Source organism: Myotis yumanensis, unplaced genomic scaffold (assembly GCF_028538775.1).
Source record: "Myotis yumanensis isolate MYYU_CA2020_CCGP unplaced genomic scaffold, mMyoYum1.0.hap1 SCAF_1, whole genome shotgun sequence".
Lineage (NCBI taxonomy): Eukaryota > Metazoa > Chordata > Mammalia > Chiroptera > Vespertilionidae > Myotis > Myotis yumanensis.
In genome coordinates, this window is record NW_027223752.1 from 165506465 (window position 1) to 165531925 (window position 25461).

Below are 25461 nucleotides of genomic sequence, written 5' to 3' on the forward strand. Positions count from 1 at the left end.
GTTTGATTTCACTGTCTTTACTTAGTATGTAAGAATAATATAGTTTTCAAAATGACATGTTAAAATACTTAAAACTTAATGTTAATATGCTATTAAATTTTTTTGAAAATTGAAAAGGCTTTCTGAAACAGTCTTAAAACATCTGGCCTCTTTGGGGTCAGGGTAGAAGGAAGAGGCCACAGACCACACCTCAGCCCAGCTTCCATCCTTTTGCACTGTCAAAGAGCAGCCAACACAATGAAGTAAAAATGTGATTGCAGTCATCCGCTGTTTCTCATATATGGGATATAGAATTCCAGGCATACACTTAGCCTAATAAATTTTTAAATATATTTTGTAAGCACTGAGAAACATTTCCATATGATATTAATTCCATAGTTACATTTAGATAAGCATTAAGATTGGATGCCACCCTAGCTGGTTTGGCTCAGATGATAGAGCGTCGACCTGTGGACTGAAGGGTCCTGGGTTTGATTCCAGTCAAGGGCACATGCCCAGGTTGCAGGCTTGATCTCCAATAGGGGGCGTGCAGGAGGCAGCTGATCAATGATTCTCTCTCATCATTGATGTTTCTATCTCTCCCTCTCCCTTCCTCTCTGAAATCAATAATACATATTAAAAAAAAAAAAAAGATTGGATGCCTACCTGATTACATGCAGTGAGATGGCCATGCCAGAATCTCCAGGTTTCCCCCCCCTATTTGTTTAAAATAGGGAACTTAGTGTGTGTGATTATTTTCTTACAACAATAATATATAGAGTGGTGGGCAGAAGTAGTTTGACAGTTATGAGTGCACAAAAGTTTACTCTTTTTAAATATTTTTTATTGATTTCAGGGAGGAGGGGAGAGGGAGAGAGAGAGAAACATCAATGATAAGAATCACTGATCGGCCGAAGCCGGTTTGGCTCAGTGGATAGAGCGTCAGCCTGTGGACTGAAGGGTCCCAGGTTCGATTCTGGTCAAGGGCATGTACCTTGGTTGCGGGCACATCCCCGGTGGGAGATGTGCAGAAGGCAGCCGATCGATGTTTCTCATCGATGTTTCTAACTCTCTATCTCTCTCCCTTTCTCTCTGTAAAAAATCAATAAAATAAAAAAAAATTTAAAAAAAAATCACTGATCGGCTGCCTCCTGCACGCCCCCCACTGGGGACCAAGACCGCAACCCAGGCATGTGCCCTTGACCAGAATCGAGCCTGGGACCCTTCAGTCCACAGGCTGACACTCTATCCACCGAGCCAAACCAGCTAGGGCAAACGTTTACTCTTATATTATTATTTATTTATTGTATATTTGTCTTCTTTCCATATGAACAACTGTAAACTTTTGCCCACCCCTGTAATTTCCAAAAAGACTACAGAACAATAAAAAATAAAATATAAAACCCATTCTCTTGAGTTTTAGATAAACATTAAAATACATATAGTGTGGCTCAGTGGTTGAGCATCAATCTATGAACCAGGAGGTTATGGCTCAATTTCCTGTTCAGGGCACAAGCCTGGGTTGTAGGCTAGATCCACTATGTGGAGTGTGCAGGAGGCCACTGGTCAATGATTATCATCATTGATGTATTGATGTTTCTCCCTCTCAGAAATCATAAAACAAATTATATATATATGTTTTTTAAAGAAAAAGTAGAGAAAAGGATTGTGCATTCTTACCGAACAGCAGTAAGACAAACTTCTCTAATGATATAAGTATTTGTCACTGCCCTGGCGGGTGTGTTCATTTGGTTGGAGTGTGTTTCTGTACACCAAAAGGCTGTGGGTTCCATTCCTAGTCGGCATATACCTAAGTTTCGGGTTCAATCCCCAGTTGGGGTGCATCTGGGAAGCAACCGGTAAATGTTTCTCTCCTGCTCTCTAAAATCAAATAAACATACCCTCGGGTGATGATTTAAAGGAGTGTATTTCCCCTGGGTTAGATCACACACAGGGGAAATCCCATTTCAATGAAAAAAAGTCAGTTTTAAAAATGGGCAGTGAATTAGTAGTCAATTGTCCTTTTTATCCATCACATTGTTAAAGATTAAAGACGGAAAAAGTTGCCTGGCTGGTGGGTTTAACTCACGTTAGGGCAAATGCTAGGGTTGCAGGCTTGATCCCCAATAGGGTGCATGCAGGAGGCAGTTGATCATTCTCATAATTGATGTGTCTATTCCTCCCATCCCCCTCTCTGAAATCAATAAAAACATAACAAAAAATATTTTAAATGGTTTAAATGGTAAATGTTTTTTTAAAAAGATAAAGTTTTACAGTAGGAGGAATCAATCTCATACGCTGTTAGTGCAAGTTTACCATCTTTTTGAGAGTGATTTGGCAGTGTCTATTAAATTTCAAAATATACATAGTTTGAGTCATTTCCACTTCTAATAGTCTAGTCCAGTGGTCGGCAAACTTCGGCTCGCGAGCCACATGCGGCTCTTTGGCCCCTTGAGTGTGGCTCTTCCACAAAACACCACGTGCGGGCGCGCACGTACAGTGCAATTGAAACTTCGTGGCCCATGCGCAGAAGTCGGTTTTCAGCCTGGGACAGTCTATTTTGAACAATTGGCGTTAGAAGAAGTGGGGTTACGTTCGCTGAGGTCGACCCCTCAGATTGAGGATGTTTTTAGCAAAGGCCAGCTTAGGAGTACCCTAATTAAGATAATAACAATGTACCTACTTATATAGTTTAAGTTTAAAAAATTTGGCTCTCAAAAGAAATTTCAGTCGTTGTACTCTTGATATTTGGCTCTGTTGACTAATGAGTTTGCCGACCATTGGTCTAGTCTACAGAAGTACTCATACTATAAAGACTTGTCCAAGGATGCTCATTCAAGATCATCATGTGACCTTTCAGAGAAGAACATCACAAAGTTTCAGAAATAAAAGTGGCTTCAAGCCAAGGAGAGAGGAGGACTAAGGAAATCCATTGTGATAACACCAATCTTGAACTTAACAGCCTTCACAACTGTGTGAAAATAAGTGTTTAAGCCCCCAAGTCTGTGCCATTTTGTTATAGCACCCTAGCAAAGTAAATACACTCTAAGGAGACCAACCAACTACTTAGCAAGTGGACCACAATGCTCTTCCTAGAAAGAGCAGCCATTTGTGTTGACAGGAATAGGCACATGTTCTGGATTTATGGATATAGATTTGCCTTTCCTGCTTATGGTGTTTGGTGTACTGGTGTCCTGTATTGCTGTGTCAGAGCAAGGGAGCCATTTTACAACAAAGGAGGTTGGGAGTGGGCACACGATTGTGGAAATTTGGTCATAACAGATAGACCACTAGAGCTGTGAGTCTGACAGTGCAGGGGAACACCCTTTGAAGGCACAACTAAAGCACTAGCTCAGAGGCTAAGTCCCCCAGTATGCCACATACAAAACTAAGTCAATGACTTATGTGTCTGTGCTGCTGGGTTAGATCACACACAGGTGGAAACCAGTTTCCCTGCTGGGAAACTGTTCTGGTCTCTGCAACTCTGGCTTCCCCAGGTTGACAGTTTTGATTTCCAAAAGGGGGGGGGTGGGGATGTTTTCACCAGGGTAGACAGACAGAGTCCCACTGAAATATTACCTGGGCACTTTGGCCAGGAGACAGCATGCAGAGGAGTCAGTGTTGGCAGGAGTAATCGACCCTGATCATTGCTGTTACACAATGAAGGCAAGGAGATATGTTTGGTACCCAAGTGGTCTGATTGGGTGCCTCTTGCCTAATGTTGATGGTCTGCAGACAGGTTTAGCAGCCACAGTCTGAAAAGGGCATAAAAACCAGGGGCTCAGACCTCCTGCAGAAAGGGTCTGGGTGGTACCACTAGGTAAGCCACTGTAGCTTACACAATAGTGGTGCTAGCTTTGGTGAGAGAAATTTAGAACAGTGGAGGAGGAAGACGATCAATGGAAGCTGTAATCTGTCTCCTGTCCCTCCTATTGGTTTTTTCTCTAGGAAAAGAGTCTCTTCCTCCCCCACCCCCCCCACCTCCAACTCCCAAACCAGGAGGAGCTGTTCCTCAAATTTATACCAAGAAGTGAATTTAAGGGTACAAGAAGTGGACTAAAGTTGCCATGGTTTGAATATTTGTGTACTACCAAAATGCATGTTGGAATCTTTACTCCCAGCATGATGGTATTAAGGTGGAGCTGTTAGGATGTGATTAGATCATGAAGGTGGGTGGAGCCCTCTTTAATGGGATTAATGCTCTTATAAACCAGATCCCACAGAGCTCCCTGGCCCCAACCACCTTGTGAATATGAGAACAGAAGTTGATTGCAGACTTTCAGCCTCCAGAACTGTGAGAAATAAATCTCTGTTGATAAGTTACCCAGTCTATGGTACAGTGGAACTTCAGTTCTTGAACCTAATTCATTCCAGAAGGCTGTTGGAGAAGCAATTTGTTTGAAAACCAAATATTTTTTCCCATTAGAAATAATGTAAGTTGAGTGAATCCATTCCGGACCCCCCAGATGATTCCCTTTTTTCACCTTTCTTATATATACAGTATATGTCTAATGTACTGTTTAATCTATAAATAATTCTTTTCTTAAATTTATCAAACCACCCCCTCCTAGCCTTAAGTGAATTTTTCAGGGGCTGGGTGGGTGGGTGAGAGGGAAATGATTAACCAAAGAACTTATATGCATAACCCAGGGTCACAGACAATAAGGCAGTGAAGGCCTGGGAGGGCTGGAAGGGGTCAATGGGGGGAAAAAGGGGACATCTGTAATACTTTCAACAATAAGGTTAATTTTTTTAAAAAAAGAATTTTTCATAGATCACTGCCTCTGAAATGCCATCACCAGTAACTGCTTATCTTTTTATCCAATCAACAACAGTTTTCTACCTATTCAATTGCCTGTGGTTATTGTTTTGTGAGCACTTTCACACCCTTAGCAACATTAGCACTCTGGATGGCCTCTTTATGTTTTAAAATTGTGCTAATTGTCACCAGCAATAAAAGCATTCTCTCTTTTGTTTGTTGCCTAAGAGAGCTGCGGTATCAGCTTTAAAGGGCTGTCGGGTCGAAAATTGGAGACATTTTTCCTGTGAACACCTTTGTAGAGAACCGAATTGTTTGAGATGGCAGACATTAGAGAAATGAGTTTTGACTATATTTTGTCATGGCAGCCCAAACAGACTAAGGCAGGAGGGAATATTGTAATGCACTTCTTAGATCCCCTTAGGACTGAAGGACTTCCGCCTTCCTTGGAATTGCCTCTGCTGCAGAAAGCACCTTTGCCTACGATTACACACCCTTTCCAGGAAAGCCGTCACACAATGAGGGCTTACATTATATTTTTTACCAACACAGGAATATACAGTTCAGCCGCCTAGTTTCATCTCATGGAAAAGCTGAAGGGCCATCCAGCTTCAGCTCCCTATGGGATTGGCTGAAGTCCTCGTTGAAAGTGCATTGCAAGGAAAAGTTAAAAAACAAAAACAACAAAGCGAAAGGAAAGTGCATTGCAAGCTCTTTCCCTTGCACAGGTGGTGGTCCCAGAAGCACTCCTTAATAAACCTTCTGCAGTTTGAATTTCATCTCAGAACTGTTTTTCTAGGGAATTGAACGTGTGACATATAATCAGGTCCTTGTTTGGGGAAGATATAGACTGAACTATTTCTGGGTTAAATGCCATGAAGTTTGCAAGTATTTTCAAATTGTTCTGGAAAAAGGGATGCATTATGTGTATGCACACAGTCAACATGGCAAAATGTTAACAACTGATGAATGTAGGTCAAGTTTATACCTATTTATAGTTTCTCTGTAGGTTTGAAATTTTCCAAAATATAATGTTAAGGGGTTAAAAGCACACACATGCAAATGAAGAGGAATCAAATATAGAGCTATAAAAGGAAGCTCCAGAAGAACTGACTGAACAGCAAGAGAGGGGTGTATTGTGAAATTCAAGGTACCAAAGTTTCAAAATGAAGATAGTGTTCAACATTATCAAATAATTACAAAATGGTCAAGTAAGATGAAGACTAAAGTGGCCCATACATTTTGTATCCAAAAGGTCCCTGATAATCTTGGGGTCAGAAAAGTCAATGAAAAAGATGTTACAGGCCCCTGCCACCTAGTACCTTGCTCCTTCTCTACAGATGGTCATTTAGTTGAAGTACCATACTTTCAGTTATATAGTGTTTTTTTAAAAAACATTTTTATTGATTTCAGAGAGGAAAGGAGAGGGAGAGAGAGATAGAAACATCAGTGATGAGAGCAAATCATTGATTGGCTGCCTCTTGCACGCCCCTTACTGGGGATTGGACCTGAAACCCCTGCATGTGCCCTTGACTGAAATCGAACCCAGGACCCTTCAGTCCGCAGGCCGACGTTCTATCCATTGAGCCAAACCGTCTAGGGCTATTGGGTTTTTAAGACTTAAAAAAAAAGAAAATATATTATGTTGAAGGTCCTAAAATAGTCCCTATAGGGGTAATGTAAAGCCACTAGGAAATTCACAATTTATTGGGAGAGGCATATAAACTCAAATACTTAATGCACTGTGATAGGTATAAGAATAGAGAAACTGAGACAATACAGAGGAGAGAATAAGGGGAAAGAAAGAAGCTTGCAGGGAAAACACACACACACACACACACACACATTTATTCTGCATATTTAAGAAACAGAGTAAATGAGCCATTACAACCTGGCTTAACCATGGGATTAGTTTGCTTGCAAATTAAAATTTAAAAAATGTATTCCCAATATTTAAAAATCGAGGCCCCTATCACAAAATCCCAATTTCTGGCAAATTGGAGAGATCTGGTAACACTCGGCTGAGGCTGGGAGAAGGCTCTGGTGTAGGCAAACGTGCCCCATACCCTCTGCCAGCTCCATTGATTTAAGGTACTTGTTACTGACCTTGATTAGATTTCTGGGGCCTCATAAATTTTGCACCAAGGCCAGTGCCTAACTCGTCTCACCCTAGTCCCCACCCTACTTGTTAAGGGCTCGGAATGGCATGCTAAACAGCTTGGGCGTGATTTAATCTACACAATGGTAAAAAGCTCAGGTTGTTTTCTTTGAGCAGAGGCAAAACGGATGAGATCCGCGTTTGGGGGGGCACTTCGGTTCCCACGCCCCAAATCCCTCCCCTTGACTCCGAACCACTCGGTTTCCCACTTCTCTCTAACACTCACATTTTCACTTCATTCCTGATTTTTGCCCCCAAACCACTGACGGTCCCCTCTCCCTTCCTCTCCAAGTGAGCATCCACCCCCCACCCGGAAGGCCCGAGCACCTGCCTCTTCGGCCGCTTCTTCCACCTGCGCTCGGCAACGACGTTTCCTACAGCTTTCCAGTCTCGAGAGTCGATACCGATAGCATCGCTCTGCTCCAACGGGGCGGAGCTTCCTCATCGGTGCGCTCAGCACTCGGCTAGTGCTGCCTCGCCCGGCGACCATCCAGCGGGAGGCGGAGCGAGTCCAAAATGGCGGCTCTCAGGCTGGCGCGCTCCGTGCTGCCGAGGCTTTGAGGTGGTCGCCAGGGGTTGGGGGGAACGATTTCCCCGCCGCAGGGGCCCTAGAGGATGAATCGGGGACTCTGCTAAGGTTAGGCGGTGGCGGTGGAGAGAAGTGGCAGCAAGTGCTGCGGTGGAGTCCACGGAGCGGGATGTGCGAGAGTTACTCCAGGTCGTTGTTGAGGGTCTCGGTGGCGCAGATCTGCCAGGCGCTGGGCTGGGACTCCGTGCAACTCAGCGCCTGCCACCTCCTCACGGACGTCCTGCAGCGCTACCTGCAGCAGTTGGGACGGGGCTGCCACCGGTACTCTGAGCTCTGTGAGTACCGGGCTGGGTGCGGGAGGGCTGCCTCCGGACAGTCACGAGTGACACCTCCGGTCTCCCCATCGCTCTCCCCGCATCTCCGAGGTGTTGGTGCCCTTCACCCCCTACCCGAGTTCGGGCGTCTTCTTGGCCCCTGACGCCCCTCCGCTTCCACTGTCCCTGGGAAACTCTAGTCATCCTTTTGGTGCCTCGTCCTCGTCCGCTAACTTCCCGCCTCCAGCCGGGAGCCCCGGGTCGGCTCCCAGCTCCACACCCTCCCGCTCGCCTCTGCTCTGCACGGCGCGTCGGTCTCGCCCGCGGTCTCCTGTCCGTCTGGCCGCGCGTAGAGCCACCTCCGGAGCGTCCGAGAGCCCCTTTCCCTCGGGTCCTCCCCCTGCCTCGCCTGCGAACTACTCCAACTAGTTGTCACAGGCGCTCCGTCTGCCGGCCGCTCCGAACCAGGCGGGCCCGGCGCGGACGCGTTGACAGCTCCGCTCGCTCCGTGAGGGGCTCTGCCTCGCCCGCCGTGTCTGCTCGGTTCACCGGCAGCGTCTCTCTCCTCCGACTCTTTCCCGAGGCCGGCGGGGTCAGGTTCACTCGGGCGAACTTTCCCTGAAATTTTAACACGCGCCCCCTGACTTCCTCCTGCATCAGTTCTGCCCGTGGCTCTCCAAGGGTGGTCGGGGGAGTAGAGACAAGTTTCCGAGGTTCCTCGGGTCCCCCGAGACGCAGGACGTTTGGCGTTTTAAGGGAATGCCCGAAAGTGTCTTTAGCTGGAGGTATTTACCGTGTGGGGGACATTTCATAGAAGCGGCACCTCGTCATCTCCTTGATGCGATGGTTTTGTTTGCAGAGGGAACGAGCCCTGATGTAAATTTCAGGGCCTTGCTTTTTAAGGCAGTAAACTGGAGAACTGGGTGAAGTGTTTCGCAGGAAAGTGTGTTCTGTTAAAGTGACTCCTGGGCTGAGACATTGAGACCCGTGGACACACTTTTTACTTCTTAGGCCCAATTTCCATTCCCGCGGCCGTAGTGCTGCCAAAATAATGTATCCATAACACACATCTGGTCGTGTCATTCTTAAGAGTGTTTTAGCTGTTTACAGGCTGAAAACATAAACTCTTAAACAATGCGCAGTTCCTTCTGTGAGCATTTGTCTTACCTCCTGCTCTCCTGCCATCCTGTTTGCAGTCCTGCTGAGCTACCTTACCTGCCTCTTCTGAAACATTGTAATCTATCCATTTCCATGGGCATGCTGTTTCCTGGAGTGTCCTTCACCCCCGGGCCCACCAGTAGTACTACTTGTATTTTGAGATTCACTTATCACACCTGCTTTAGGAAACTCATGTTATCTTCTCTCATGAGTCTGTGTGCATGTTTCTGTTATGTTATGTAGCACCTTGGTTTGTACGCATGTGTGTTTCTCTCTCACCTTGTTCTATCTCCTCTCCAGCAAGCACATTTATAATGTTTGTATTCTGTAACCTCGCGTGCTAGGCCCCCCAGGAGCTATTCGTTGAATAAATGAATGAACTGATAACCCACTACCACAATAGCTATGTAATTAATCACTGCACTTTTTTGAGTTTTAAAAGTGTGTATTTTTTTTGAATGTTTGATTTCACTGATACTTCTGATCTAAATTTGAAACTGCCCATAGCTCTCATTTATTGCTATCTTGAAAGTACACTACTAGCACACTTCTTGGCTTTTGCTTCTTTTCCTCCCCTTCTTACCTCCCACCATTTCATGATCCTTGAGAATATTGTTATGGTTATGCATAGTCCAGATTTATGTTACTGCTACCAGTTTCCCTAAGTAAAGACAGATGTACTATACCTTTAGGTTATCAGACTATCCCCTGAGTACATAGTTACCTTTGCTGCCTTATACAACTGAAACAGAATATGTGCTGGCACTCCAAGTAACCAGGTATTCCAAAGTCATTAAGTGATTATTGTTATGAATTAATGTGAACCCCTTTCCTAATTACTCAATTTCTGTAGTTTATTTTCTTGCTTTCAGTGGGAATGCAATTATCAGGTTCATTAGTCTCCATTGTGGTTTGGTGACATTTTTTAAAATGCCAATTTTTGGTATACTGATTCATTACAGACTTTTTTTTTAGATTCTTTTTTTCTTTACTATCCTTACTTTAACCTTGAATTCTGTAACCTCAAATTACTACCATACAATCTTATATTCGATTCCTTTAAATCCTTTTTGTCTTTTTGACGAACACTTACTGAGCACCACTTATGAACTAAGCACTATGCTAGGTTTTGAAGACATTAAATTACTTAGGCACAATCCCTGCCCATAGGTTTGTACATGGCTGTCAAAATGCCAAAACAACAAACTGATGGTATTTATTCCTTTTTAAAAAAATGCTCTCAAGTTAAAGCATCAGAAGTTACTATTAATTCAACAAATAATGCATTTTTAAATTTCCCTAAGGCAATGGTTTGTCAAAGCATACATGGGCTATATGTGTTGTATTATGTATAAAATATGTATGAGCTGAAATCAGGTGCTAAATATTTCAGAATGACTCTTAGCACTAGTACTATAATTTTTTTAGAAAATATTTTTATTGACTTCAGAGAGGAAGGGAGAGGAAGAGTGAGATAGAAACATCAATGATGAGAAGGAATCATTGATTGGCTGCCTCCTGCACGTTGGACAGAGCCCGAAACCCAGGCATGTGCCCTTGACCGGAATCGAACCTGGGGCCCTTCGGTCCGCAGGCCCATGCTCTATCCACTGAGCCAAACCAGGCAGGGCAGTACTATAATTTTTTGTTTGTTAATCCTCACCTGAGGATATTTTTTCCTTTGCTTTTCCGAGAGAAGGAAGGGGAGAGACACACATACACATCTACTGGTTGCCTCCTGCATTCACCCCAGCTAGGGCCGGGGAACAAACCCGAAACCCAGGTACATGTCCTTGACTGGGAAACGAACCCTCCACCCTCTGGTGCATGGGCCGACGACACTCTAACTGCTGAGCAATACCAGCTAGGGCACTAATACTATAATATTTGCATGGTGTAGGCAGTAAATGCAAAAGGAATAAGGTAAAGCAGAGGTGGTTGTGGGCTATTGATTCTGGGGCAGGACTACTTCACAGAAAAGATGACATTTGCGTTGAACTATGAAGTATGGTTGTCTGTAGGAGGAGAGCATGCCAGATTAGAGAAAAGCATAAACTAAGATACCCAAGTGGAATTAAACATGATAAAAGTACAAGTGAGGTGGCCTGCTTGACATATTTAGCCAGTTGAAGCATTTTAGAGGAAAATGTTAAACAGTGAAATCAGATTAGGGAGGAACTTAAAAGACAGAGAAATTAAAGTGTGGTAGAAATCACTGCATACTCCTAAGGAGGGGAACTGCGTTGAAAGTGATATTTTAAGAATATTGTGCTGTCGGTCAAGTGCAAGAAAGACTCAAGTTGGGAGAACTTGAAACTATACTGAGATAGTGATTTTAGGAATAGACAGAAGAAATTCTGAAATCCAGGGCCCAAAGGGAGTTTCACCCCCTTAAACTGTTAACAGTTGGATATCCATCCAGAGTTTTCCTCATGTGTGTGGGCAAGCATGTATCTAATTTTTACAAACTTTAATTATTCTTTTTCATTTTATAGCATGATTTAATTTGGGACATAGAAGTTTGGAGTAATCATAGGTGATTTCAGTAAGAAAACAAAATTCTTAGGGTATTGGAACTTAGGAATTGAAATTTTCATAGAAGCTTTGAAAAATGTAGAGAGACCTTAAGTTCTGCTAACGGTAGGCATAGGAGAAACTCTTTTTCTAAAGAGTATCTCACTATATCTAACTTGTATTCTTTTTATCTGTATCTCTTATACATGGTATCTTTTAATTACATGAAAAATTTTATATATAAATTACCTTTATGATCTAAGTTCTTTCTCTAAGTTTCCTTGGATTTAAAGAATTGATTCAGCAAGCAATGAACACATGAATAAGTAGAGCAACAAATCAATATCTCTCTCTCCCTCTTTTTCTCCCCTCATCTCTAAAATAAATAAATAAACATAAATAAAAAATTGATTCAGCAGTATAATTCATTCAAGTATTTATTTTTTAATATATTTGTTATTGTTGATAGTATTATAGATATCTCCCATTTCCTCCCTTCTTTCCCCCAAGTTCTTTGGTTTATCTCTTCTTGTCCCCCAAACCCCACATCGAGGTATGTCAGTCTGTTCCATGCCTCCATGCTTAGGGTTTCATTTTGTTGGTCAATTCATTTTGCTCATTAGATTCCACAAATAAGTGAGATCATGTGATATTTGTCTTTCTCAGTTTGGCTTATTTCAGTAGCAAAATATTTTCCAGATCCATCCATGCTGTCCCAAAGGGTAAGAGATCACTCTTTTTTATAGCTGCATAGTATTTTATAGTGTAAATGTCCCACAGCTTTTTTCCACAAGTATTTATTGAGTGCCAACTATGTCATAGTCATTGTCTTAGGGATGACTAAGATGCATCCCTAAGAGATGCATCATTGAATAATAGAGAAAATGTAATGGCCATTTACTCAAGTCAGCACAGCATTCTAGCTATCTAATAAAAAATAATAGTATTTATTGGGCATTTAATTTGTGTCAGCCACTGTTCCCTAAACTTTGTTCCGTACCAACTGATTGTTAGTGTGAATTGTCTGTGGTATTCTGGTTGGTTGTCAAGTCATATTTAAAATTGATTTTAAAAATCAGCTTTCTAGCCCTGGCTGGTGTGGCTCAGTAGCTTGGGCATCATCCTGTGTACCAAAGGGTTGCTGGTTTGATTCCCAGTTGGGGACTATGCCCAGGTTGCAGGCTCAATCCCCAGTCAGGGGCATGCAGGAGGTAGCTGTTTGATGTTCCACTCTCACATCGATGTATCTTTCTCCCTCTCCCTTCTTCCCTTACTCTAAAAAAATCAATAAAGATATTATTTTAAAAGAGAATCACCTTTCTAATATATATTTTAATATGTTTTTATTGATTTCAGAGAGCAGAAGGGAAAGGAAGAGAGAGAGAGAAATAATCAATGATGTGAGAGAATCTTCGATTGGCTACTTCTTGCATGCCCCTCACTGGGGATTGAGCCTGCAACCTGGGCATGTGCCCTGACTGGGAATTGAACCTGACCTCTTGGTTCATAGGTTGACACTCAACCACTGAGCCACACCAGTCATGCAACTCTCTAATATTTAAATACTATGTTCTATTTAAAATTTATTCCATTTTTTCTGACAGCTAGGTCTTGAATATGTAACATACTTGATTCTGATACATATTTAGCTAATATTTTTGTCTTAATATGTTTTAAATATTCATGGGACTTCCTTAAAATAATTTGCTTTGTTTTTGACTTTGTTTCAGATGGCCGAACAGACCCGATTTTGGATGATGTTGGTGAAGCTTTCCAACTTATGGGGGTTAGTCTTAATGAACTAGAAGACTATATTCACAATATTGAACCCGTTACTTTCCCACATCAAATTCCTTCATTTCCTGTTAGTAAGAACAATGTACTCCAGTTTCCTCAACCTGGAAGTAAAGATGCAGAGGAAAGAAAAGAATACATTCCTGATTACATGCCACCCATTGTGTCTTCTCAAGAAGGTTTGTGATGTTTTTGTTTGTTTCTAACTCATATATATTCAGGTAACTATTTTAATGGGTTTTTAATCATCGTAGTTTTCTTAAATGAATTAAATAGAATGCCATACTAATATATAAATTCTAGGAGTGCAATAAAAATATTTTAATACTAGAGGCCTGGTGCACGGGTATGGTCCCTAGGCCTGGCTGGTGATCGAAGCGTCTGGCATGGAAGGGCAGGTGCCAGTTGACTTCTGGGCCCTGGGTAGCACCCGGGTCCCTGGGTCCCCGTGTTCCCCTCTACACCTGAGTCACAGTGCCCGAGTCCCCACGTGGAGATGCAGTGAGTGCTGCCGGACGCCTCACTGGTCCGCCCAGCAGCACCATATGGAAGCCAGGCAGGCAACACGCTGTCTTCCGGCCAGCCTCGCAGACTAGTTCCTGTGCGAACCCACAGGGAGCCCAACCAGCCCCCGTGGTCCCGGTGGCTGCGCCCGGCTCACCCGGAAGAGGCCGCAAGGGTGTGGGGTGGGCTCCTTGCAGGCACCCAGCACCTGAGCGCCTGCTGCCAGCGCTGCGTCGCCAACTCCCACCATGTTCTGTGCCACCTCCTGGTGGTCAGCACACATAATAGCAAGCGGTCAAATGACTGCCCGAGTGGACAATTTGCATTAGGCTTTTATTCTATAGGATTATTTACATATTATCCTAACCTTTAAGTTAACAAACTTGCAGCTGGCATCACCAAGTAGAGATGTGGCGTAATCAAGGTTATGTCTGATGAGCCAATCATTTCCTTTGTAAATTTTATGAAGGGCGAACAGAACATGACCACAAAAAAGCCTTACTTGAGAACTAGAGGCCCGGTACACGAATTCATGCATGGGTGGGATGCCTCGGTCTGGCTGGCTATTGGGGTCTATTGGGGCCATCTGGCCCAGTCCCGATCAGGGCCGATGGGGGCTGGCCGGCGGGGGGGAGGGACTGTGGGAGGTTGGCTATGTGAGCACACTGATCACCAGGGGACAGCATTGAGTATCTGCCCCCTGGTGGTCACTGTGCATCATAGATACCAGCTGGTCGTCCGGTCATCTGGTCGCCTGGTCATAATGGTCGCTTAGGCTTTTATATGTATACTGGAGGCCCGGTGCACAAAAATTTGTGCACTTGCGGGGGAGGGGTCCCTCAGCCTCGCCTGTGCCCTCTCGCAGTCTGGGACCCCTTGGGGGATGACCACCTGCTGGCTTAGGCCCGCCCCCCAGGAGATTGGGCCTAAGCTGGCAATCAGACATCCCTCTGGCAGCCCGGGAGCCCTCGGGGGATGTCCACTTGCCCGCGGGGAGCAGGCCTAAGCTATAGTCGGACATCCTTAGCGCTGCTGAGGAGGCGGGAGAGGCTCCCACCACCACTGCTGTACTGGCAGCTCTCAGCCTGGCTTGTGGCTGAGCAGAGCACCCCTGTGGGAGCACACTGACCACCAGGGGTAGCTCCTGCATTGAGCGTCTGCCCCCTGGTAGTCAGTGTGTGTCATAGTGACCAGTCATTCCCAGTTGGTCTGCTGTTAGAGTCAGTTTGCATATTACCCTTTTATTATATAGGATAGAGGCCTGGTGCATGGGTGGGGGCTGGTTGGTTTGCCCTGAAGGGTGTCCCGGATCAGGGTGGGGGTCCCGCTGAGGTGCCTGGCCAGCCTGGGTGAGAGGCTGATGGGTGTTTGCAGGCTGGTCACACCCCCTTCAGGGTGGGGGTCCCCACTGGGGTGCCTGGCCAGCCTGGGTGAGGGGCTGATGGCTGTCTGCAGCTGGTCACACCCCCTTCAGGGTGGGAGTCCCCACTGGGGTGCCTGGCCAGCCTGGGTGAGGAGCTAAGGGCCGTTTTCAGGCTAGCCAAGCCCCCCGGCGACAGAAGCTCCCTGCCTCTCCTTTTTTTCTTTTTCTTTTTTTATTCTGGGATTTATTTGCCTTCTATAATTGAAACTTTGTAGCCTTGAGAGGAGCTCAGAGCAGGCCAGGGCGGGCAGAAGGGAAGCTTGGTTTCCTCCATCGCCAGGGGCAGTGCAAGCCTCCTGCTCACTCCAGCTCTGTGGCCACAGCTGGCTGAAAGCAGGTATCTGGGGTTTATTTATCTTCTATAATTGAAACTTTGTTGCTTTGAGTGGAGCTCAGAGCCGGCCGAGGCAGGCGGGAAGCTTGGCTTCCTCCATCATTGGGGCAACCAAGCCTCCTGCTTGCTCCAGCTCCGTGGCTCCCGGCCGCCATCTTGGTTGGGTTAATTTGCATATAGTCGCTCTGATTGGCTGGTGGATGTGGCTTAGGTGTAGCAAAGGTATGGTCAATTTGCATGTTTGTCTTTTATTAGTGTAGATAGATGGGATGTTTAAGTAAATAGAAAGCCTTTGAAGCAGAAAAATTGGGATAGCTCTTTTCCTCCTGCTTATTAGTAATGTGAGTTGTATGTTCCTGGAATATTCACTAATATTTTACAGATTTACTTCCATTTTTTAATGATAAGTAGACATGTTTGGTTGTATAGAATTTTTTATTATAAAATAATTGCTAATCAGGCATAGTAACTACATATTCCCCTCACCCAGCTTCTCTGTAACTGCCTAAAATTCTGATTTCTTCCCTACCTTTGAATTTATTTATATTTGCAGCCTTTATTGTCCTTGAGGAAATCTTACTCTTTATAATCCCCTATGTAAAGTCATTCTTTTTAAACCATTATTCCCTAATGTCATAGTTTTTTATCTTGGAGACTTATATTTGTTAGGACTTCTCTATGCATATATTTACTTACTTTATATTTTTTAATTTTTTTAAAAGTATTTTTTATTGTTTTTTTTACAGAGAGGAAGGGAGAGAGATAGAGAATTAGAAACATCGATGAGAGAGAAACATTGATCAGCTGCCTCCTGCACACACTCCACTTGGGATGTGCCTGCAACCAAGGTACATGCCCTTGGCTGGAATCGAACCTGGGACCTTTCAGTCCGCAGGCCGATGCTCTAGCCACTGAACCAAACCGGTTAGGGCAATTTTTTAAATCTTTTTAAAAAATATATTTTTATTTATTTCAGAGAGGAAGGTAGAAGGAGAGAGAGATAGAAACACGAATGATGAGAGAGACTCACTGATCGGCTGCCTCCTGCACGCCCTCTATTGGGGGTCAAGCCCACAACCTGGGCATGTACCTTTGACTGGAATCGAACCAGGGACCCTTTTGTCTGCAGGCCGACACTCTGTCCACTGAGCCAAACCAGCTAGGGTAATATACTTACTTTAAAAACATAACAAATGCATTTCAATATCAACATTATCAAAGGAGGGTTTCTTGGTCATAGGCCTGATTGAAAAGAACTGACATTTTCTCTTATGGACAAGTCTTGAATGTCAAGTATACCTGGAATTCCTTCTTTACTGTTGTCATTAAATGTAATTTATTAAGCTTCCTAGGCATTTTTATGAGGGTCATATTAAATATTAATATATGATATATATCCTCTTGTACTTTAAAAATAATCTTTGCGTGGCTCTGAAATTTTTAGGTGAAAGGCACTTAGAAATACACAAAATTTGGATTTGTGCTAAGAAAACTTAAGGCATTGTGTAGGAGGAAATTAAAGGAAAGACACTAATATGTGAATAATTGGCCACATCAGTGGCTCTCAGAATGATAGGTGATTATGAGTTTTCTATCAGTGAATTACAATGGTAAAAGTTTAATGACCACACTTATGCACATTATCAAATGGCATGTGATTGAGCTGGAACTACTATCTTCATTTTTAAAATTTCAGCCCAGCCCAACCAGTGTAGCTCAGTCAACTTATGAACCAGGAGGTCTTGGTTGGATTCCCGTCAGGGGACTTGTGTGGGTTGTGGGCTCAATCACCAGTAGGAGGCGTGTAGGAGGCAGCTAATCAATGATTCTCATCATTGATATTTCTCTCTCTTCCCCCCTCTACCTTCCTCTCTGAAATAAAAAAGAGAGAGAAAGAAATTTGTTGTGTTTTTTTTTTGTGTGTGTGTGTGTGTGTGTGTTTTTTAAGAAATTTGTTTAAAAAATTTTTTTTGTAATTGCATAACTTTGTCTCGTATTATACCTCCTATTTAATAGTTAAACTGGCTTTTTTTGTGGCTTTTTAATAATTTGGACTCAGATGGACATTTAATCTAAATCCTTGATTTGTGCATAGGCTTATGTTTGGTTCATACATAACCTTCATTTATTTATTTAGAGAGTTATTTTATAAATAACCTCTAATAAGCTCATACTCAAAACCAAGGCTAGGATTTTGATAATAATCTCCACTTACCCATTTGGTCCTTTTGTTTTATTTTTATAGCATGCAAATAATACACAATAAAATTCTCTCAAAGTGATATAGTTATCATGTTTAAATACTGCCAAGGAAGTGTAACTAAGATATCAGATTTATATTGGGAAGTGAAAGAGTATGGAAAACAGGTTAGTGATTTTAGGTACTGACTTCTGTCTGAAATTACCTCAGTAAAATTTTGAGTTTCTCTTCTAGAATATTTGAAGCAAAGAATCTTATTTATTTTGACTTTTTATGCAATCTATAATAATAAAAACGTAATATGCTAATTAGACCAGTCGTCCTTCTGGATGACCTTCTGGACGAAGCCAGGGCTGCGAGGGAAGCCACACAAGTCAACTTAATAAGTCATTACAATCTGAAATTTCTTTTTTCTTGGGTACAGAATGTTAGAAAGTTCCTAGTCTTCTATTAATGGTGTGAAGTGTGACAGACATGAACAACTTTGATAATAAGACCTGTTTTCCAGAGTCTTTATTTTCTTTTTATTTCCTCAAGAGCCACATGTGAGTGGCCTGACTTTGGTCATAAAATATTAGCAAAGTACTGTCATGGGACTACCATTTTATCAATCTTTCAACTTGGTTCATGTCAAAAAAAGCATTTGAATGGCTTCTCTATGATGGTGAATGTATAAGACTAGAAGGACTTAACCACAGTTAGGGAAAAAAAGGAAAATAATAGAAGGACTGAAGGGGCAGCAGGATATATAGTAGAAAAAGCATGGGCTTTATTAAACCATTCAGACATGACTCAGTAGTTACTGAGTTTATAGTGTTATCAAGTTACTTTACCTTTCTGAACCTTTATGTTGTGTGTAAATTAAAAAAACACACACAAGCTCTTAGATACAGAGAACAGATTTGTGGTTGCCAGAATTGGGGGGGGGGAGGCTGCGAAATGAGTGAAGGGAGTCAAAAAATTCAAATTTTCAGTTACGAAAAAATGTCATGGGATATAAGGTACAACGTGTTAACTGTAGTTAATAATACTGTATTGCATATTTGAAAGTTGCCAAATGTATATATCCCTGACCTTTAGTTTCTTTATACCCACCTCTGTTTTGACCTTAAATGTCTTTTAAGTCACTTTTGGTCTATAGCTCCCCACCCACCAAACCTGCCCTTGCTGAATCCTTTTCATTTTCTTCCAGTGTATTTGTTGAAGAATTTGGGTGGTATGACTTACAGGATTGCCACGGTCTTTATTTTGCTGACTCTGTACTCATAGTACAGTTAAATGTGTTTGTTGCAAATTGGCAGGGAGAATCTGAGGCTGGATCAGACTCTGGTTCAATACCTTTGGCAAGATATATGCAGTGTTATGTTCCTTCATCAGGAGGCTAATGTCTGGTTTTCACTTTTTTTTATATGAGCAGTGTTGATGCTCAGTGCCTAAACCCATTAATTCATTAGGGGTTGCAAGATAGAGACATTCATCATTTTGTTTTTGTTTCATTCTTTAGTGGAATAATTTTATAAGGAAATCCTTTTCCTCATCTATTATTGAGTTACTTAGTGATATAATTCATAAAGAGAAAGGAAGAGAAATGTTTGATTCTTTGATTTTATATACCTAGTTTTTAAGATAATGGGTTGGTTCTTGGTCATCCATAGCTGACTAATTAGTTATACCCTATTGCAGCACAGATTGTCCCATCTTTGGCCAGTGGCAGCTTCTTCAATCTGGCTTCTGAGTATTTTTGACATGATTCTAGTTGTCTGTGATAGAGCCCATCTATCTGCTATATCAAATTGTTCTAATCTCATTTGTATATTCTTGTCCTCTACTTAGAATCAATCTTTTACCAAGAAATCCTGGCTTCTTGAGAAATGGCATTTCAAATCCACAATTTAGGCATGTGGGGTACTTACTACAACTGGGTCATCATTGTTACTAGGCAATGGTAATTAAATATTTATACTTAAAAACATACATATAAGATGTGTTTGGATAGATAACCAATAAAGTAGCTAATGAGTTTATATAGATGTTTCCAATTCAAATTCAGGACCATAGGATTTTTATTTTTATGTTACATCAGTAAATAATTTTGTTCATAACAAAAATTTAGTTCCCAGGGATAAAAAAAAGATGATAAACATTCTATAATTACTTATTTGCCATATCCTAGATTACACGTACAATATTAATACTGTATCGTTCATGATTACTGAAATGGGTAAACATTTTTGTTGCTTATGTTATCCTATTCACTCCAGTTTTTTAATGATTGTACCATGTGCCCATTGCTAGATCATGTAGCTACTTTCTTGAGTTGTGTCACCTCATTTCTGAGTTCTTCTAATTTTTTTTTTTAAATATATATTTTATTGATTTTATACAGCGAGGAAGGGAGGGGGATAGAGAGTTAGAAACATCAATGAGAGAGAAACATCGATCAGCTGCCTCCTGCACACCCCCTACTGGGAATGAGCCTGCAACCAAAGTACATGCCCTTGACCGGAATTGAACCTGGGACCCTTGAGTCCGCAGGCCGACGCTCTATCCACTGAGCCAAACCGGTTAGGGCTAGTTCTTCTAATTTTTTTAAAAAATATGTTTTTATTGATTGCAGAGAGAGAGAGAGAGATAGAAACATCAATGATAAGAGAGAATCAGCAATTGGCTGTCTCCTGTATGCTCCTCACTGGGGATCAAGCCCACAACGTGGACATGTGCCCTAACCGGGAATCGAACCATGATCTTCTGATTCATGGATTAATGCTCAACCACTGAGGGACACTGGCCAAGACTGAATTTTTCTAATTTTGATTTTTAGTCTTTCATGTCTTTTAGGCCATTTAAAATAGAATATTACAGTTTTCATCTGTATTTTGACTATGTGTTTTTCATTTGCTTTCATTTTCTAGATGCTATTTTGATAATTCATCTTTTTCCTATAGAAATAGGTGAATGTAGTTTTCTGAACATCTAGAAGGAAGTTCAAGGTAGTTTTTCTAACTTTACAGTGCTCCCTCTTTGTGTGTTGTTCAAAAATAGAGTAGCTTTCTTCCACCAGTTTTATCTGAATCTTCTCTTTCCTTAATGCTAGTTTTCCTTTTTGATTTTCTGCCCAGTTGTGATTCTAGTCCCAGCAAGTTTCCTCTCAGTGATCTCTGTCCTAGAGAGTGAGTAGCAAAGGGTTGGGTTTGAAAGCTCAAGGGCTTTTCTCTCCTCTGTAGATCTCACCCCAGCCCCTCTAGCCAGACCCTTAGCCTTAGACACTCTTCTCACATGACCTGCCAGACTTTTAGGGAATACCTGTTGGCTTTTTGAGGTTCTTCTCTTTTGAGCCAGTCTCCCCATTGCTTCTCACCACTTGTCCCTGTTAGATGGCTAATACTCGGGTCTCATGACTTTTGGTGGTTGGTCATCACCCTCTAGTATTTTGGCATTGATGCATACACTTTTGTCATCCTGTAATGTAAATTGCTTTATTTTATGTGATATTTTGGAGAGATCAAAAAACTGCATTGTCACACCTGCCACTTTCTTCCAGGATTCCCTTTATTGTATCTTCTTGCATTTATCACTTTTCTTCAGGGATGTCATACACTCTTCATTCTCCTTATATGACTAACTCATTTTCTGTGCCTTTCATGTGCTCATCTTCCATAGTTCTTCTACCTCTAAAATGTTAGTGCTCCCAAGATTTTTATCTTGACCTTTTCTCACTGTTTCTCAGTCTCAATGTATGATCTTCTCTACTTTCATGCTTTCAACTGTCATTTGCGTACTGAGGACTCTCCAAACTGTATCTCCATACCACACCTTTCACACTCTATATCCAGTTGTCAGTGGGCCATTTCCACATTTTCCAGAGGCACCTCAAATTGGTAGTCAAAGGCTACACACATTATCTTACTCTTAATACCGTGTGTTATTTAGTCACTTAAGCTAGAAATATGAGAGGTGTCACTGACCCCGTCCTCATTCCACTTCTTCATTTCCCATTCCCAGTTCTGCTAATTTTGTTTCCTAAAAATTTCTAAAATACTCCCTTATCATTCCCTGCTGGGGTCTAGCCCCAGCAGGTCCAGGGGTCCCCAAAGGTGTGGATAGAGTCGGCGAAGAAGAAATGACACGGAGACAGCCTTCCGTTGATCAGCAGCCTAGTCAGGACCTCTAGCCAAGTTCTGGTTAGGATCTGTTGCCAGGTTCAGTCCAGGTCCTCCTGCCATGTTCTGTCTCTAGGTTCTGCAGCCAAGTTCTGTAGCCATGTTCTGTCCAGGATCTTTTGCCATGTTCTCTCGCTAGGTTCTGTTTCTAGGTTCTGTCCCTAGGTTCTCCAGGTTCTATCCAGATTCTCCTGCCATGATCCGTCTAGGTTCTTCAGCCAAGTTCTCTCGCCAGGTTCTGTTTCTAGGTTCTGTGTCTCTAGGTTCTTCAGCCAGGTTCTCTCGCTAGGTTCTGTTTCTAGGTTCTGTGTCTAGGTTCTGTGTCTAGGTTCTGTGTAGGATCTCCAGCCAAGTCCTGTCTCTAGGTTCTGTCCAAGTTCTCCAGCCAAGTCCTGTCTCTAGGTTCTGTCTCTAGATTCTGTTTTCTGTTGTCTTGTTACATCTGTATTTATACCAGTTGATTTTAATCCTATCAATTTCTATTCCAAAGGTTAGGGTGTTTCTTATCTCCATTCCGGGAAGTAAAGATTATGTAGCTTAAGCGTGATTGTTTGTAGTTAAAGTGATTAACTACCCGCCTGGCACTTAGTTAAGGGGTTTTATCTCCTCCCTAACTTCAGGGAAAATCCCTACCTGGGGAAACAACCTTTCTCGAAGAAGTGACCTTGGTTAAAACACATAGCGCTAAGGGGAGCAAACATTAAGAACAGTATGCTATATACGCCAGGTCCCTTGAAACATATGCTGTGCAGACGTTTCTTCTCTGCAGCGACTGTGTCAAGCAGCAAGGATGGACCAGCTCCCGGCAATTCCCTTTGTTTAAATTTTTATCTTTTATCTGAACTACTAGTGGCCCAGTGCACGAAATTTGTGCACGGGGGGTGGGGGGGGAGGAAGTGTCCCTCAGCCAGGCCTGCACCCTCTCCAATCTGGGACCCCTCGAAGGATGTCCTACTGCTGGTTTACAGGGATCAGGCCTAAACTGGCAGTCGGACATCCCTCTCACAATCCGGGACTGCTGGCTCCTAACCACTCACCTGCCTGTCTGCCTGCCTGATTGCCCCTAACCACTCTGCCTGCCGTCCTGCTCGCTCCCAACTGCCCCCCGCCATCAGCCTGCTCGCCCTCAACTGCCCCCCTGCTGGCCTGCTCACTCCAAATTGCCCCCCCCCCCCCCGCTGTCCTGATCACCTCCAGCTGATCCCCACTGCTGGCCTGCTCGCCCCCAACTGGCCCACCTGCTGGTCTGATTACCCCCAACGGCCCTGCCCCCCATCAGCCTGATCACCCACAACTGCCATCCCATCCTGGCCTGATCACCCACAACTGCCCTCCCCTCTTGGCCTCTAACCGCCTCTACCTTGGCCCCGCCACCATGGCTTTGTCCAGAAGAACGTCTGGAAGGTCTCTTGGAAGGTCTCCCAGACTAATTAGCATATTACCCTTTTATAAGTATAGATAGAGGCCTGGTGCATGGGTGGGAGCCAACTGGTTTGCCCTGAAGGGTGTCCCGGATCAGAGTGGGGGTCCTGCTGGGGTGCCTGGCCAACCTGGATGAGGGGTTGAGGGCCGTTTTCAGGCTGGCCAAACCCCCTTCAGGCTGGGGGTCCCCACTGGGCTGCCTGGCCAGCCTGGGTGAAGGCTGATGGCTGTTTGCAGGCTGGCCAAGCCCCGCAGCGGGGACCCTCACCCCATGGGGGTGTGGCCAGCCTGGGTGATGGGCTGAGGGCCGTTTTCAGGCTGCCCACAGCCCTTTCAGGGTGGGGGTGTCCCGCTGGGGTGCCTGGCCAGCCTGGGTGAGGGGCTGATGGCCGTTTTCAGGCTGGCCATGCCCCCCCAGCGACCCAAACTCCCAGCCTCTCCTTTTTTTCTTTTTTCTTTTTTTCAGCCCCTCCTTGAGTGGAGGCCAGGGCGGGCTGGAAGCAGGTATCTGGGATTTGTTTATCTTCTGTAATTTAAACTTTGTAGCCTTGAGCGGAGCCCAGGGCCGGCCAGGGCAGGCGGGAAGCTTGGCTTCCTCCATCACCAGGGGCAACCCAAGCCTCCTGCTCGCTCCTGCTATGTGGCTGCCGCCATCTTAGTTGGGTTAATTTGCATACTCACTCCTGATTGGCTGGTGCATATAGCGGATTGGCAGAGTAATGGTTAATTTGCATGTTTCTCTTTAGTGTAGATACTTCTCTTCCATGATAAACTATTAAACAAGAAGCAAGTATATTCCATAGTATAAAACACTTTATTAGCTTTCTCTACTTACATTTACAATGAGCCAACCTTTTTTCTCAAGGAAAACCAAAAATGTCTATGGAGAGCAATTTCTTTTTTTCATTCAAAATAGAAACAGCTTTATTCATTCTAGAGAAAAGATGTTTATTCTAATAACTGAGAGTACTTAATGAATAGAAGAATGTTAATGAGGAAATTTGCACTGCTAAATTATCACTAAAATATTAATATTGTGTTTATTTGACAATAGGAATATAAAAGCAGCTTTAAGATAATTTGTCCTGATATCACATGGTATATTCATAAGCATTATCTCATTTAATCTTGAAACAACCCTTAAAGGCAGGTGCTATTATCATTCCAACTTTACAGAAGGAGTGGAGTAGTGGGAGGTTTTCTTTTTAAAAAGGGTGAATTAACCTGCCTTGTGTTACATTGTGCATTGGGAATGAGCTGAATCAGTGCTGCAAGGTGCCCACTATATGTCGAGTCCTACACAGGAACTGTAATTAAAGGTAGACACATGAATAAAATGTTCCTCCCTCCTCACTTTTGGCCTTTCTTTCTGTGGTTGTGGACATCTCTGCTTGGGCAGGACATTTCTAAGTGGAATAATAGTACCATCATTAAGGTAGTCTTCTTAATGGACGGGCTTGCAGAATGCCCCGGGCCCCAAATTTCAACCTCATATCTAGCTGTTCCCTTGACCTTCTCAGATACTTTCTCTTCATGACCTTGCAGGGCTGGAGTGCAAGGGTCTGAGCAAAGCCTTCTGTGCACCCACAGTAGTTGCCCAGAGTCATAGTGTTATTTGTTTTTCTTCTGAGCCATAAAGGTTATATGTGAAATAAAACCAAGGGCTGATTTGTGGTGACTGGCCTATGACATTCAGTACAAATTTCTTTGTGTAAACCTGTAGGTCCCTCCATGGTGAGACTTCTGCCTATTTTTACATATTAATTTTCTGCTTCTCATTGCTTCAGTTTTCAATCTCCAGAATCATTAACTTGCTTCTGCTTCTGAAAGGAATGATGCACCTCCATATCTTTACTCAGGCAGATTTGGAGTTCCCCTCCTTTTGGTGCCTATATGATATATAGGATGGGGCAGAAGTAGGTTTACAGTTGTTCATATGGAAAATAATATAATAATTAATAAATAGTAATACAAGAATAAACTCTGTTTCACTTGTTCACAACTATAAATCTACTTTTGCCCCAATATATCTCTGCCATCAAACTTTATATATTTTGTTATAATTAATAGTTGTATTTGTCTCCAGAGCTTACATTGGTCTTGCTTCCTATTTATTTATTTACTTACTAGAGGCCCGGTGCACAAAAATTTGTGCACTCGCGGGGGTCCTTCAGCCCGGCCTGTGCCCTCTTGCAGTCTGGGACCCCTCGGGG

General features: G+C 43.1%; 1 protein-coding gene across 2 annotated transcripts in view; it reads left to right on the top strand.

Annotated features, from left to right (window-relative positions):
- The first annotated feature begins 7502 nt into the window (after positions 1-7502).
- The window catches only part of TAF3 (TATA-box binding protein associated factor 3), a 177726-nt gene continuing 159767 nt past the window's right edge, over positions 7503-25461 (top strand). For both annotated transcript variants that reach the window (XM_070391664.1, XM_070391672.1), the window contains exons 1-2: positions 7503-7760; positions 13142-13384. In XM_070391664.1, coding sequence (XP_070247765.1) covers positions 7595-7760; positions 13142-13384 — 409 coding nt within the window. In that variant the 5' untranslated portion in view covers positions 7503-7594. The remainder of the gene's footprint in view (positions 7761-13141; positions 13385-25461) is intronic.